The following is a 12,473-nucleotide window of genomic DNA, read 5'->3' on the forward strand; positions in this document are numbered from 1 at the left end:
AAGGCACCACCAGCCACAAGGTCAGAGGCTGATGTTTCAGTTGACACTCGAGCTGTGTGGCCTTAGCAGCCTCTCTGCCCTCCATTTACCCCAGCACAAGATGAGGACATTGTCTTCCCTGGGAGAAGATGGGACAGCCTGGCTGAAGGACACACATCATGTCCCTTCTAGGGCCCACAAGGCATATCAACTGTGGATTATGTGGGGAGGAAAATAATACAAACAGCCATTCCTTGACCAGCTTTTATTTTGGACCTCGTACCCTGTCCATGGCAGACATCTCTTAGCCCTAGAGTCAGCTGGACCACCTTTGTGCTTTGGGAAAAAAGGGCATCTCCCCCTCCCCTACCTCCTGCCCTGTACCTTTAGAGTTTGTAAACCCATCCCAGACTAGAGTCTATGCCTTAGCCCGCCAGCTGGGTCACACCAGAGAGTCCTGAGCCCCATCCAGTGGGAGAGTTAAAAAGAAAGGGACCAAGTCCCCAGAGGCACCTGTGCAGACAGCAGAGCTCAGGGGACAGAGAGGTAAAGGCCAAGTCAGCTGGGCGTCAGCGTGTCTCCTGGTAGGGCTGGACTCCCTGGGGACAATGCCACCCCTTCCCTCCAGTCAACAGTAACGTGGGGGGGGGGGGTGCGGATACTAAACTTCACTGCTGGAAGAAAGACAAATGCAGTACCTTATATACTTTAAAGTAAAACCCACAGCCAAGCCCTGGCGCCTGAGCCAGCAGGCAGCCAAGAGGCTCTGGTGGCAGAATCACCTACAGAACCCCAACCCAGGGCCTCCCAGGACAGAGGAGTGGGGCCAGGGTGAAATCTGTCCATCTGACGCAGAGACTGGAGTGAGTGTCCTCCAGTCCCCTGGGCAGGGCACTGAGGAGGACTGTAAACAAGACCCAGGTGGGGCAGGTTGTCCCGCCCAACCCTCTGGAAGAGAGCCAGCACTGAGAAGGGACCTAGCAGGGAGGCCACTGGTTGTCTGGGTGGCAGGGAGCAGCACCTGGGCTCTCCCCCAGCAGGCGTGGAATCAGTCAGAGGTGAACCTGGGAGGAAGCTCGGCCACAGCCCAGGACTGGAGGTTAGTTGGCTCTAAGAGGCCTTGCCTGCCAAGGCCGGGCAAAGTCCTGCCTCGGCTGGTTCCAGGCCAGGGCCTTGGGGATTTATCCCGTTTAACTCCACTTTCTACCTGCTGCTTCAGACCCACATGAGCAGCCCAGGCAGCAGCCACTGGACCTGTGGTCTACTCCAGGGCTGTCCTGGGGCCGGGTTCTCTAGCAACCAATTCCTTGCGTTCTTGTAGAATGTTCAGGTCCCAGGTTCTTCTTGGCAGTAACTGCCACAGAGCCCAGAGGTCAGGGCTTCTGGGTTACATGTCCGATGTCCCCTGGAAGCCTGGCTTGAGCCCAAGTGATACTGTACTCAGGCCTCCCTCACAGCCAGTAGGCCCCTTAAGGCTGGTCCCGGGTATGAGTCCCACCAGAACCAGAAGGATGCCAGGAGACCTCCAGGCCAGCTAGGCCAGTGTGGCCTCCACGCCACTGGCTCCTGAGGGCCCTCACCTCCAGTCCATATTGCTCATGCAGCTGGGCAAATGATGCCAAGGGCCCATTAGAAGCAGAGGCCCTGCGACGGGGCGGTAGTGGTGGGCGCTGGGGAGCTACAGTGGGTTGCTCAGGCAGTGCACTCCACACTGCCCGGCCATTCTCCTTGGGTCGTGGGTTCGAGACCGGGCTTGGGTTGGCCGGCAAGGCATTGGCAGGGCTTCCCTCCCGCATGGCTGCCAGCTGCTGCTCCAACTCACGCACCACCAAGCGCAGGTAGTGGAAGCTGGCTCGTGACAGCGCCTTCACCCAGCCCTCCAGGGCTGCCTGGCTATCAGCTGCCAGCACATAGGGCCGAGAGCGACCGCCAGCAAAGTGCACGGCGAAGGCAAACTCCTCCCGGACATCCACCAGCTCCACCGTGCACCCCTCCAGCAGGATGACGCCCAGTGGCTCGCGGCTGGCCTCTGCCTCAAAGTAGAAGAGCATGTTGCCACGAAGCACGAACCAGCGCCGGTGCGAGCTCGCCCCACGTCCACCACGCTTGTGGAGGAAACCAGCATTGTCCACTGGCGCATCGCAGGTTGCGTAGAAGGCCAGGCTGCGCTCGTTCAGCTTCATGGCCGCAAGGCCTGCGCTTGTCCCCTGCGCCAGAGCTGATGTTACTCCTAAGATCACCAACTCCCGGGCCACCGGCAGTCACCTTCCACCACACCCACACCAGCCTCCCAATGAGCACAGGGAGACAAGACTCGAACCCAAGTTCACGTGGCCACTCGGAGTCCTCCTGCTGCCCTTAATTTAGGAAAGAACATTAAGCATTCTGAGCTCTCGACACCATGCAAGTTAGCTCCAGCAGGCAGTGATCTGGGTGGCCCAGGCTAGTGTTATGGTTGCATCCACATGTCAGTTGGCGAAACAGGCACACTGAGGAAACAACCACAAAGCCAAGGTCACAAAACAAGTTGGCTAGAGCCTTTGTTGGCCCCAGGAGGTCCCTGAAGGTCCCAGCTCTGTGACTCAGCCTGGTGAGAGGGTGAGCCATAGAGCATGGCAGGTAGGGGAACAGTGAACACAAAGGCCTTGTGCTGAAACCCTACTGCTCTGAAGAAAGGGGACCAGAGGGGGTGGGAGGTGGAGGAAAACTCACCCAGAGTGCTGAAGCAGCTATGACCAAATAGTCTAGGTAAAATAGGAGCCCAGCCCAGACTGACAGGGAGGGGCAGGACACTCTAACATAGGCCTCCCAAAAAGTACACACTGGGGCAGCAGTGGGCAGTAGGACCTAGCGGGAGGTGGCACACAGGTGCCCAGTGTGGCGTCTTGCCCCTGTCCCAGCCATACTTTTCAAGAGTATGTAAAGAGCCTGGAATGAGTAAACACTCAGCCAATGTCCACCCCTTCTGCCTGGGTGGCAGGCACTACCCCAAGTCAGGAGGCATGAGGTCTGGGTGGTGGCTCTGTGGGGCCAGGCTGTGCCACCTGATAGGTGAAAGGAGAAACAGCTGCCAAACAAATACTTATTTTCCTGCCCCCTCCTGCCACCCACACTGCAGTCAGGGACAGCTTCCTGCCGAGCTAGAAGCTGAGACCTGCTTATCCCCATAGAGCAATGGGGCTGGAACCTCAGCCCCTGAAGGCTCTGGTGTGTTTAATCCTCACTCTGCCTCCTTCTGCTGTGTGGCTTCTTATATCCGCTGTCCCTCTCTAAGCCTGTTTCTGCGTAAGTGACTCATGTATCCCTCCCAAAACATCCGTCATGCCCACCCAACCCTACTCACTCAGTCACAAGTCAGCTCAGTCTCCAGGCTGGGTCACCTCGGTGCACACAGTCAGCCTCTCTCGATCTCTAGTTCTTCATCTATAGAATGAGAGCAAAAGTGTCTAAGTCAAGTTTATGACAATGAGATTGGGATCCGGGGAACCAGGCCCTCTGCCATGGCAGCTGTTAACAGTGTACTTTGCCTCCCTCTAGTCTGTCCTGTCTCAGTGAATGGCCCCTGGTGTACCCCTCACCTCCACATCTAATCACTGAGGCCAGGTGATCCTCCCATGCCCGCCTCAGTCTTCCAAAGCAATGGTTGTCTAGGTCCCCATCTCTGTTTGCTGGAGCCACTGCAGTAGTCGCCTGCCTCCACCTTTGCCCCTTCCTATCTTGCCACCTCAAGGTAAGATCACCTCCCTAGGGCCCTCTCTTAGACCCACAAAGGGGCCCTTATCTCCCATAACCTCTACCCACTTCTCAGCTCTCCCCCATCTCAGCTCCTTTCCCAATCTCTTCTTGCCTTTGTCCCCAGACCTCGGCCACTCTGACTGCCTTTCTGTCCCCCAAATGCACCAGATTCCTACATCAGGACCTTTGCCCTGATTGTTACTCTCTGCCTGGGGTGCCGTTCCCTACTACATGGCGGGTTTCACCACTGCCTGGGAGAGGCATCCTCAGACCACAAGAGGCCACCAGGCACTCTACTACACCCCAGCTGAAGATTACCTGGCTCATTCATGCCTGGTCCAGGAAGAGAGGGTTTTTCTATCTGGATGTGAGAGCCCAGTGTGTAGCAGGTACTCCTGGGAGCCTACAAGGCAAAGCAAACCTTTGTCAAATGAGGGCGCTGTGACAAGGAGTGGTCCCCATTCCACATTCATGGATGGGAAAATTGACCTGCCCCAAGAACAGGGCTCAGAGCAAACAGCCCAAGTGGGGCACTAAACTTGGGGTCATTCTACCCCACTAAGACTGACAATAACTTGCCCAGTGCCCATCACCTACCAACCCTGACTGCTCAGATGAGGCCACCCTAGCCCTAGCAGACAGAAAGCCCAGTTAAGTCCCTGACCCTTGCCTGCTCCAGCTGAGCAAAGAAAAAGAGGCTGAGACACAAGTTTTAGTTTCCCCTGGAGGGAGCAACTGCTCCCCATTTTCTAACCACCCTGCTCTCCCTCAAGTTCAGTCTGCTGAGGGCACCACACTACTGAATCAACAGGGCCTAGCTAGGCATGATGCTCTAGTAACCAAATTCCTGTCCAAGTTGGTCTAGGGTGGAAGACTAGTCACAGCCACTTCCCAGACCTCAGTTTCTTCAATGGGCTTCAAGGAGGCTCAGAAGACAAAAAGAAGGAAACCCTGTGACAAACTACAGGGGAAACATTCTAAAGCAGGCAAAGCACCCACTGTGGTAGCTCACACCTGTCATTCCAGCACACGGAAGGTAGACGCCAGCCTGAGCTACAGAGCAAGACCCTGTTTAAAACCAAAATAAAAACACACATGTCGGGTATGATGGTGTACACCTTTGATCCCAGCACTCGGGAGGCAGAGGAGGCAGATCTCTGAGTTAGAGGCTAGCTTGGTCTACATATAGAGTTCCTGGGCAGCCACAGCTACACAGTCTCAAGACCCTGTCTCAAAAACAACAAACCAATTCAGTGGATAAAGGTGCTTGTCGCCAAGCCTTCTGACGGGAATTCGATGACCAGAAACCACATGGTAGAAGCAAAGAACCGACTCCTGCAAGTTGTCCTCTAAGCTCCACACGCGCGCACGTAAACAAAAATAAATATTAGAAAATTTAAGACAAGTGATGCGTCCCCTATCCGTGGTATTATAGCTGGCTCTAGAGCTAGGACTCAAGAGAAACTGAGGCAAGGCACTACCGCAGAACCGCAAGCCCGGGCGGTGCGCGGCCGGACCGCGATGGAGGCCGCGGGCGGGTCCCGTGCGATGGCCGCACAGATCCTGTCCCCGTCGCCGTCCCCGCCCACCGGGTCTCACCTGGCTGAGGGACTGGCGCGACAGTCTGTCCGTCCCATGGCCCGGAACCGCTTGGGGAGCGGCTGCGAGCGGGTGCTTTGTCTCCCCACTGCCGAGCTACGGAGACCTGCGGGCGCCCCTTTAACCCTGAGCGGCCCGCCCTGGAGGGGCCCGCCCCCGAGCCCTACACGCCCGCCCATTGGCCAGCACCCACAGGCCCCGCCTCCGGGATCGCCACGCCCCCCTCGCTAGCATGGAAACCACTCTTAAAGGGACCGTGCTGAAGTCACTTGGAGTCTCCAGGGTTCTGTCCTAGTAAAACGGAGGACCTGAGCCAAGGAAAAACTAGTGCAGCTTCAGAAGTTAAAGACGCAAAGCTTGCGGCACGGCTCAGCGGGTTAAGGCGCTTGCTGCCTAGCCTGAGGACCTGAGCTCAATCTCTGAGACTTATAATACGGAAGGCTCCAGAGGAGTGACTCCCACTAGCGCACGGTGGCACGAGTGTGTTCACACACAAACACACACACACACACACACAGAAATGTAAGAGATGGGTGTGCTAATGCACACCTCTAATCCCACCGCAGTGCAGGCAGAGGCAGGTGGATCTCTGTGAGTTCAAGGCCAGTCTGCTCTACACGTCCAGTTCTAGACTAACCTGGACTCCCAAAAGGAGAACCTGTCCTTAAAAAAATTAACCCATGGCGTTTCCAGACAAAATCAATAGGTCTGTTGTAAATGTGCAGGACACCGTGCCATCCTAACATTTGCCCAAGTGAAAAGGGAAAGTTCTAGAAGTTAACAAAGCCGGAGGTCCGCGGAACCGCTACTCCTTTGTGTGCTCTCTCAACAGAAGTTCAGCGTCTCTGGGCTTCCATATTTTGTCCGTAAAATAGAAAGACAAGCGAATTATTTACAGGGTGTGATTCAGCAGCAGGCATTCTCAGTAAATAGGAATTGCTGGAGTTTTACTTTTTCCCCTCCTCTTCCCAAAATAACACGGTTCCACCTCCTAGAATCCTTTACTTCCTGTTCTTTCTGCCTCCTCACTTCCTTCTACCTTCCTACCCTGGGTCCTCCCAGCCTGAGGACAAGAGAAAAACAGGACAGACCAGGATCCCTGCTCCATTCCAGATCGGCTCACCAGCGCCTACTATGTGCAACCTGATCCAGAGAGAAGTAGCCAGAAGTCAATCAACAAACAATTCTAAATGTGTGGTGTGAGGAAAAGAATAGGCAAGAGCAGGAGGACAGCCTTAAGACAAATTCTCAGGATGTGTGAGACCCTTGGGAGACCTGCAGGAAGGGGGTCCCCTGAACAGCAACACTGAATAGGCCCAGTGTGCAAGTGGAGGAAAAAGAAGTTAGGGCCGCAGACTTTTACTAGGCCGCATTGCAGAGAACACTGTGAAATTGGAGGAAAACGTTGTTTTCAGGCATGCGTGGTAGAACACACTTGTAATTCCAGTAGTTGGAAGAGGCAGGAGGCAAAGGCAGGAGGATGGCTGCAAAGCCATAACTACATAGCATGACCCTGTCTTAAAAAAATACTTTTTAATTAATATAGTAGATCAGGTTGGTCTTGAACTCACAGAGAGCATCTTTTCCTCTTCCCAACTTTGGGGGGGGGATTAATGATGAGCACTATGATGCCTGACGTGCTGTTTACGTGCGCGCGTGTGGAGCTTAGAGGACAACTTGCAGGAGTGGAGGATTTTGAGCTGAAATGTGGTCTTCAGGGGCTGGAGGCCAAGCGTGAGCCTACTGCAGGGATCTGAGGAAATGCTGATGGCGCCTTGGAGCACAGTGGGACAGTAGAGGTGGGCAGTGGGCAAATTTCGTGCCTGGTTTTAAAATATACGCACAGTTTCCTGATGGCTTTCTATGTGGAGAACGAGAGACTCAGAAAAGGGGTTGAAATGGGCCTGAGAAATGGACAAAATGGAAGAGTCTGGCCGTCTAGAGAAGCTGTCACCAAACTGACAGGGAGCCGGCAGGGATCCATGGTGAAAAATAAAGGCCACCCTACCTCACACCACAGACAGAGACTGATGCCAACTGACCTCAGCATGAGAGAGGCCCCAGGACCTCTAGGCCTGAGGTGGAGAGCACTGGCCAGAGGCCCTGGTGAAATCTCCAGGTGGGAAGGAAGTCCCAGCCTCACTGAGGGAGGAAGGGAAGAAGGGAAGTCTTTGATTAATCAATCACTAGTCAAATGTTGATCAGTCAGTCATCAATTAGTTCTCAGTGGTCAGCAGGTCCTCGTCAGTCTGTCATGTCTGTCATCAGAAGTCCTCAGTCTTAGTCACTCAGTCGTCAGTCCCCACCCAGCCAGTTGTCAGTCAGTCTAGGGATCAGTTGTCAGTGTTCTGAAGTCAGTCATCAGTCAGGGGTCAGTCTGTCCCCTATCACCAGTCAGTCTAGCATGATTGAGGCCCCAGGTTCAGTTCCCAGCACCACCAGAAAAAAGAGACTTAGTCCACATTCCTCAGCCCTAGCAAACATCAGACAATTTCCTCTCTGTGTGGCTTCCCCAGGCGGATTTGCAGAACCCATGGCATTCGTTTCTCTCCATGTTCACTCTCCGGGGCTCCAGAGCAGCTCATGCTGCAGCTGATGGCATCTCCATCCTTCTCGTGACTGAGTGACGTCTCTTGGTTGCCATGGAATGCATTTTGCTTATCTGCCCATCCATGGAGGGGCCTTAGCCTGTCTCCACCCATGAGTAGCCAATACATGTGTGGCCAAGGACTGAAGATGGGTGGAAAAAATTATGAATCAGAAACCTCAGAAAGGGGAATTTGGGAACCTACATCAGACTGTGGCCACAGATAAGGTTTTGCCTCCAAACCATATCTCCAATGCAGTACACCCCATCTCTGCAGCCACTTCCCTGTCTCAGTGCCCTTTCCTCCTTGGTGCATCAGGTCCTTTCACCTCTCCCCCTCCTCCTTGGAACCCCCTGGGCTCTCAGCTCCGTGCTTCCCTGAGCAGCCTCAGGGCTCCTTTTGAAGCTTGCCTCAGAACAAATCCTGCCATTCTCTCAGTCAAAGGCACATTATGGCTCCTCATCACCTCAGAACCAAATCCAGAGTGCTCCCTGCCGGTCACAAAGCCTTCCTTGTGCTGGCCCTGGCCACTCCTCCAACCTCCTCCTGCATGGTTCCCTTTCTCCCTTCTCCCATCATCACTACCTCCCCTCCCTGTGTTCCAGGACACACTGTGCCCCAGACCTCTTCCTGTCTACTGTTCCAGAAGACTCCCCACATCCTCCAAGATTTGGCTACCCCATCTGATTCCTGAGGCTTCACTGGTCCACTTCCTCTTCAAAGAGGTAGACGAACCCCAGCCCTTTGTACTGAATTCAGTACCTTCTTTCCTTTCAGTTACACAGCCAGTTGCATTTAGAGAGCTTCTGTCCCAGGTACTCAGAAAAGAAGTTTTAAAAAGTGCCATGATAATCCCAGCTTTAATCCCAGCACTTGGGAGGCAGAGACAGGCAGATCTCTGTGAGTTTGAGGCCAGCCTGGTCTACAGAATGGATCCCAGGACAGCTAGGGCTACATAGAGAAATCCTGTTTTTTTGTTTGTTTGTTTGTTTTGTTTAAAAAAACAACAACAGAGGCTTGAGACAGCAAACTCCACAGAAGCAAGTACAAGAGAGCAACCGCTGAGGGAGTGGACGGGAACCAGAGACCTCTGTGGGTCAAGGCATGAGTCTGGGACCTCTAAGGGAGTGGGCCTGAGCCAGGACCTCTGCCAGAGCAGGCCCAAGGCAGCATCCTCGCAGAAAGAGCCCCAAGCAAGCAATCTCTGTGGGAGCAGGCCCGACTGACCCCTGGTATTGCAGAGCGAACCCTAGGAGGGCCTGGTGACCTCTAGGAACACTGAGTGACCAAGGGCATGACTGAAACTGTGGCCATGACTACACCATGAGGAGCAACCATCTGAGCCTTGGATCCACTAGCACCTGGAGGATTGATCACCAGAGTCACAGACAGCCCCAACCGTACCATACAAAGGAAAAGATGGGTAAACAAGGTAAGAACACACACAACACCACAAAGAGCAACACGACACCAGTAAAAACTAGTGACCCTACCACAGCAAGGCTTGAACAAACAAATACAGATGAAACAGAAGAAAATAATCTAAAAAATAACTTTAGGAAAATGTTTGAGGCCCTCAAAGAGGAAATGAAAAATTCCCTCAAAGAAATGGAGGAAAAGACAAACAAACAACAACAACAAAAAATGGAAGACAGCAGCAAATCCCTTAAATAAAATCAAGAAAAAGCAATCAAACATGAGAGAAACTATTCAAGACTTGAAAACTGAAGGAGAGACAATAAAGAAAACACAAGGCGAGGGACTTATAGAAACAGAAATTATAAGAAAATGATCAGGAACCACAAATGCAAGCATAAACAGCAGAATACAAGAGATGAAAGAGAGAATCTCAAGTGCTGAAGATACAAGAGAGGAAATAGACTCATTGGTCAAAGAAAACATTAAATCTAACAAAAGCTTAACCCAAAATATCCAGGAAATATGAAAAGACCAAACCTAAGAATAGGAATAGAAGAAGAAGAAATCCAACTCAAAAGCGCAGAAAATATATTTAACAAAATCATAGAAGAAAACTTTCTCAACCTAAACAAAGATATGCCTATGAATTTACAAGAAGCTTACAGAACATCAAATAGACTGGATCAAAAAAAAAGGCCCCTTGCCACATAATAATCAAAACACTAAACATACAGAATAAAGAAAAAATATTAAGAGCGGGGACAGAGAGCTGGCTCAGAGGTTAAGAGCACTGACTGCTCTTCCAGAGGTCCTGAGTTTGATTCCCAGCAACCACATGGTGGCTCAGTCATCTGTAATGAGATCTGGTGCCCTCTTCTGGCCAGAAAGCATATAGACAGACAGAACACTGTATACATAATAAATAAATAAATCTTTTAAAAAATATATAAATTGGTTTAATTTTTTAAAAAAAAGAATATTAAGATCTGCAAAGGAAAAAGGCCAAATAACATAGAAAGGCAGACCTAACAGAATTACACCTGACTTCTCAATGGTAACTATAAAAGTCATGGTCATGGTCAAGCATTATGCAGACATTAAGAGACCATGGATGCCAGCCCAGACTACTATATGCACCAAAATTTTCAGTCACTATGAAATTTTTTTCACATGGAAAAAAAACAGGATATTTCATGAAAGAACCAGATTTAACCAATACCTAGTCACAAACCCAGCCCTACACAAAGTACTAGAAAGAAAATTCTGACCCAAAGAAGTTAGCTACATCCACAAAAACTCAGAAAATAGATAATCTCACAGCAGCAAATCCCAAAGAAGTCAAAGAACACACACAGTAACATCACAAACAATGAAAACTAAAGTAACAGGAACTAGCAATCACTGGTCATTAATATCCTTTAATATAAATGGATTCAACTCACCTATAAAAAGAAACAGGCTAGGCCGGGCGGTGGTGGCGCACGCCTTTAATCCCAGCACTTGGGAGGCAGAGGCAGGCGGATCTCTGTGAGTTCGAGGCCAGCCTGGTCTACAAGAGCTAGTTCCAGGACAGGCACCAAAAACTACAGAGAAACCCTGTCTCAAAAATCAAAAAAAAAAAAAAAAGAAAAGAAACAGGCTAACAGATTGGATACAAAACCAGAATCCATCCTTCTGCTGCATACAAGAAACACACCTCAATCTCAAAGACAAACATCTCAGAGTAAAGGGTTGGGAAAATTTTCCAATCAAATGGACCTTAGAAACAAAGCTATCCTAATATCTAACAAAATAGACTTCAAACTAAAATCAATTAAAAGAGACAAAGAAGGACATTTCATATTAGTCACAGGAAAAATCCATCAAGAGGAAATATCAATACTGAACATCTGTGTCCTGAGTACAAGGGTACCCTCATATGTAAAGGAAACACTTGTAAAGCTCAAATCACACATTAAACCCCACACACTGATAGTGGGAGACTTCAACACTCCACTCTCACCACTGGACAGGTCTGTCACAAAAAAATTAACAGAGAAATAAGGGAACTAACAGATGTTATGACTCAAATGTACTTAACAGACATCTATAGAACATTCCATCCAAACATAAAAGAATATACCTTCTTCTCAGCACTTCATGGAACCTTCTCAAAAACTGACCACATACTAGGTAACAAAACAAACCTTAACAGATACAAAAAGATTGGAATAACCCCATGTATCTTATCAGATCACCATGCTTTAAAACTAGAAGTCAACAGCAACACGAATTCCAGAAAGCCCACAAACACATGGAAATTAAACAATGCTCACCTGAATCATCAATGGGTCAAGGAAGAAATAAAGGAAGAAATTAAAGACTTCCTAAAATTCAATGAAAGTGACCACACAACATAACCAAATTTATGAGACACAATGAAAGCAGTGTTAAGAGAAAAGTTCATAGCACTAAATGCCTACATAAAGAAGCTGAAAAAATCCCACACTAGTGAATTAACAGACCATTTGAAAACTTTAGAACAAAAAGAAGCAAACTCACCTAAGAGAACTAGATGGCAGGTAATAAAGTGAGAGCTGAAATCAACAAAATAGAAACAAAGAAAACAATACAAAGAATCAATGAGACAGAGTTGGTTCTTAGAGAAAATCAACAAAATAGACAAACATTTATCCAAACTAACCAAAAGGCAGAGAGAGAATATCCAAATTAACAAAATCAGAAATGAAAATGGGGACATAACAACAGACATGGAGGAAATCCAGAGAATCATCAAGTCATATTTAGAAAACCTGTACTCCACAAAAGTGGAGAACTTAAAGGAAAGGGACAATTTTCTTGATAAATATCACTTACCAAAATTAAATCAAGACCAGAGAAACAAATTAAATAGATCTATAACTGCTGAAGAAATAGAAACAGTCATAAGAAGTCTCCCAACCAAAAAAGCCTAGGACCAGATGATTTTAGCTCAGAATTCTACAGGATTTTCAAAGAAGAACTAATACCAATACTTCTCAAATTGTTCCACACAATATAAACAGAAGGAACATTGCCAAACTCATTTTATGAGGCTACAATTGTCCTGATATCCAAACCACAGAAAGACATTACTAAAAAAGAGAATTACAATTTCACTCATAAACACTGATG

The 12,473-nt window shown here is 49.5% G+C and overlaps 1 protein-coding gene across 4 annotated transcripts; it reads right to left on the reverse strand.

Annotated features, from left to right (window-relative positions):
- Positions 1-229: 229 nt before the first annotated feature.
- Positions 230-5,458, reverse strand: Pheta1 (PH domain containing endocytic trafficking adaptor 1). Of its 4 annotated transcripts, none has more exons than XM_085679791.2 (4): positions 5,314-5,458; positions 4,033-4,117; positions 3,323-3,402; positions 230-2,186 (listed from the first exon to the last, which is right to left on the reverse strand). In XM_085679791.2, exon 4 carries the CDS (start codon positions 2,160-2,162, stop codon positions 1,449-1,451), a length of 714 nt encoding a protein of 237 aa, XP_085535917.1. In that variant the 5' UTR covers positions 2,163-2,186; positions 3,323-3,402; positions 4,033-4,117; positions 5,314-5,458; the 3' UTR covers positions 230-1,448. The 4 variants fall into 4 exon arrangements, with proteins under 4 accessions (XP_085535917.1, XP_048303356.1, XP_085535908.1 ...); XM_048447399.3 differs by having other exon boundaries at positions 230-2,468; XM_085679782.2 differs by lacking the exon at positions 5,314-5,458 and adding an exon at positions 5,196-5,218 and having other exon boundaries at positions 230-2,468.
- Positions 5,459-12,473: the final 7,015 nt, after the last annotated feature.

This window comes from Myodes glareolus, chromosome 2, assembly GCF_982192425.1.
Source record: "Myodes glareolus chromosome 2, mMyoGla1.1, whole genome shotgun sequence".
NCBI lineage: Eukaryota > Metazoa > Chordata > Mammalia > Rodentia > Cricetidae > Myodes > Myodes glareolus.

Excerpts from the sequence above, each read along its gene's own strand:
- Pheta1 (XM_085679791.2), bottom strand. The coding sequence starts at position 2,162 with ATGAAGCTGAACGAGCGCAGCCTGGCCTTCTACGCAACCTGCGATGCG.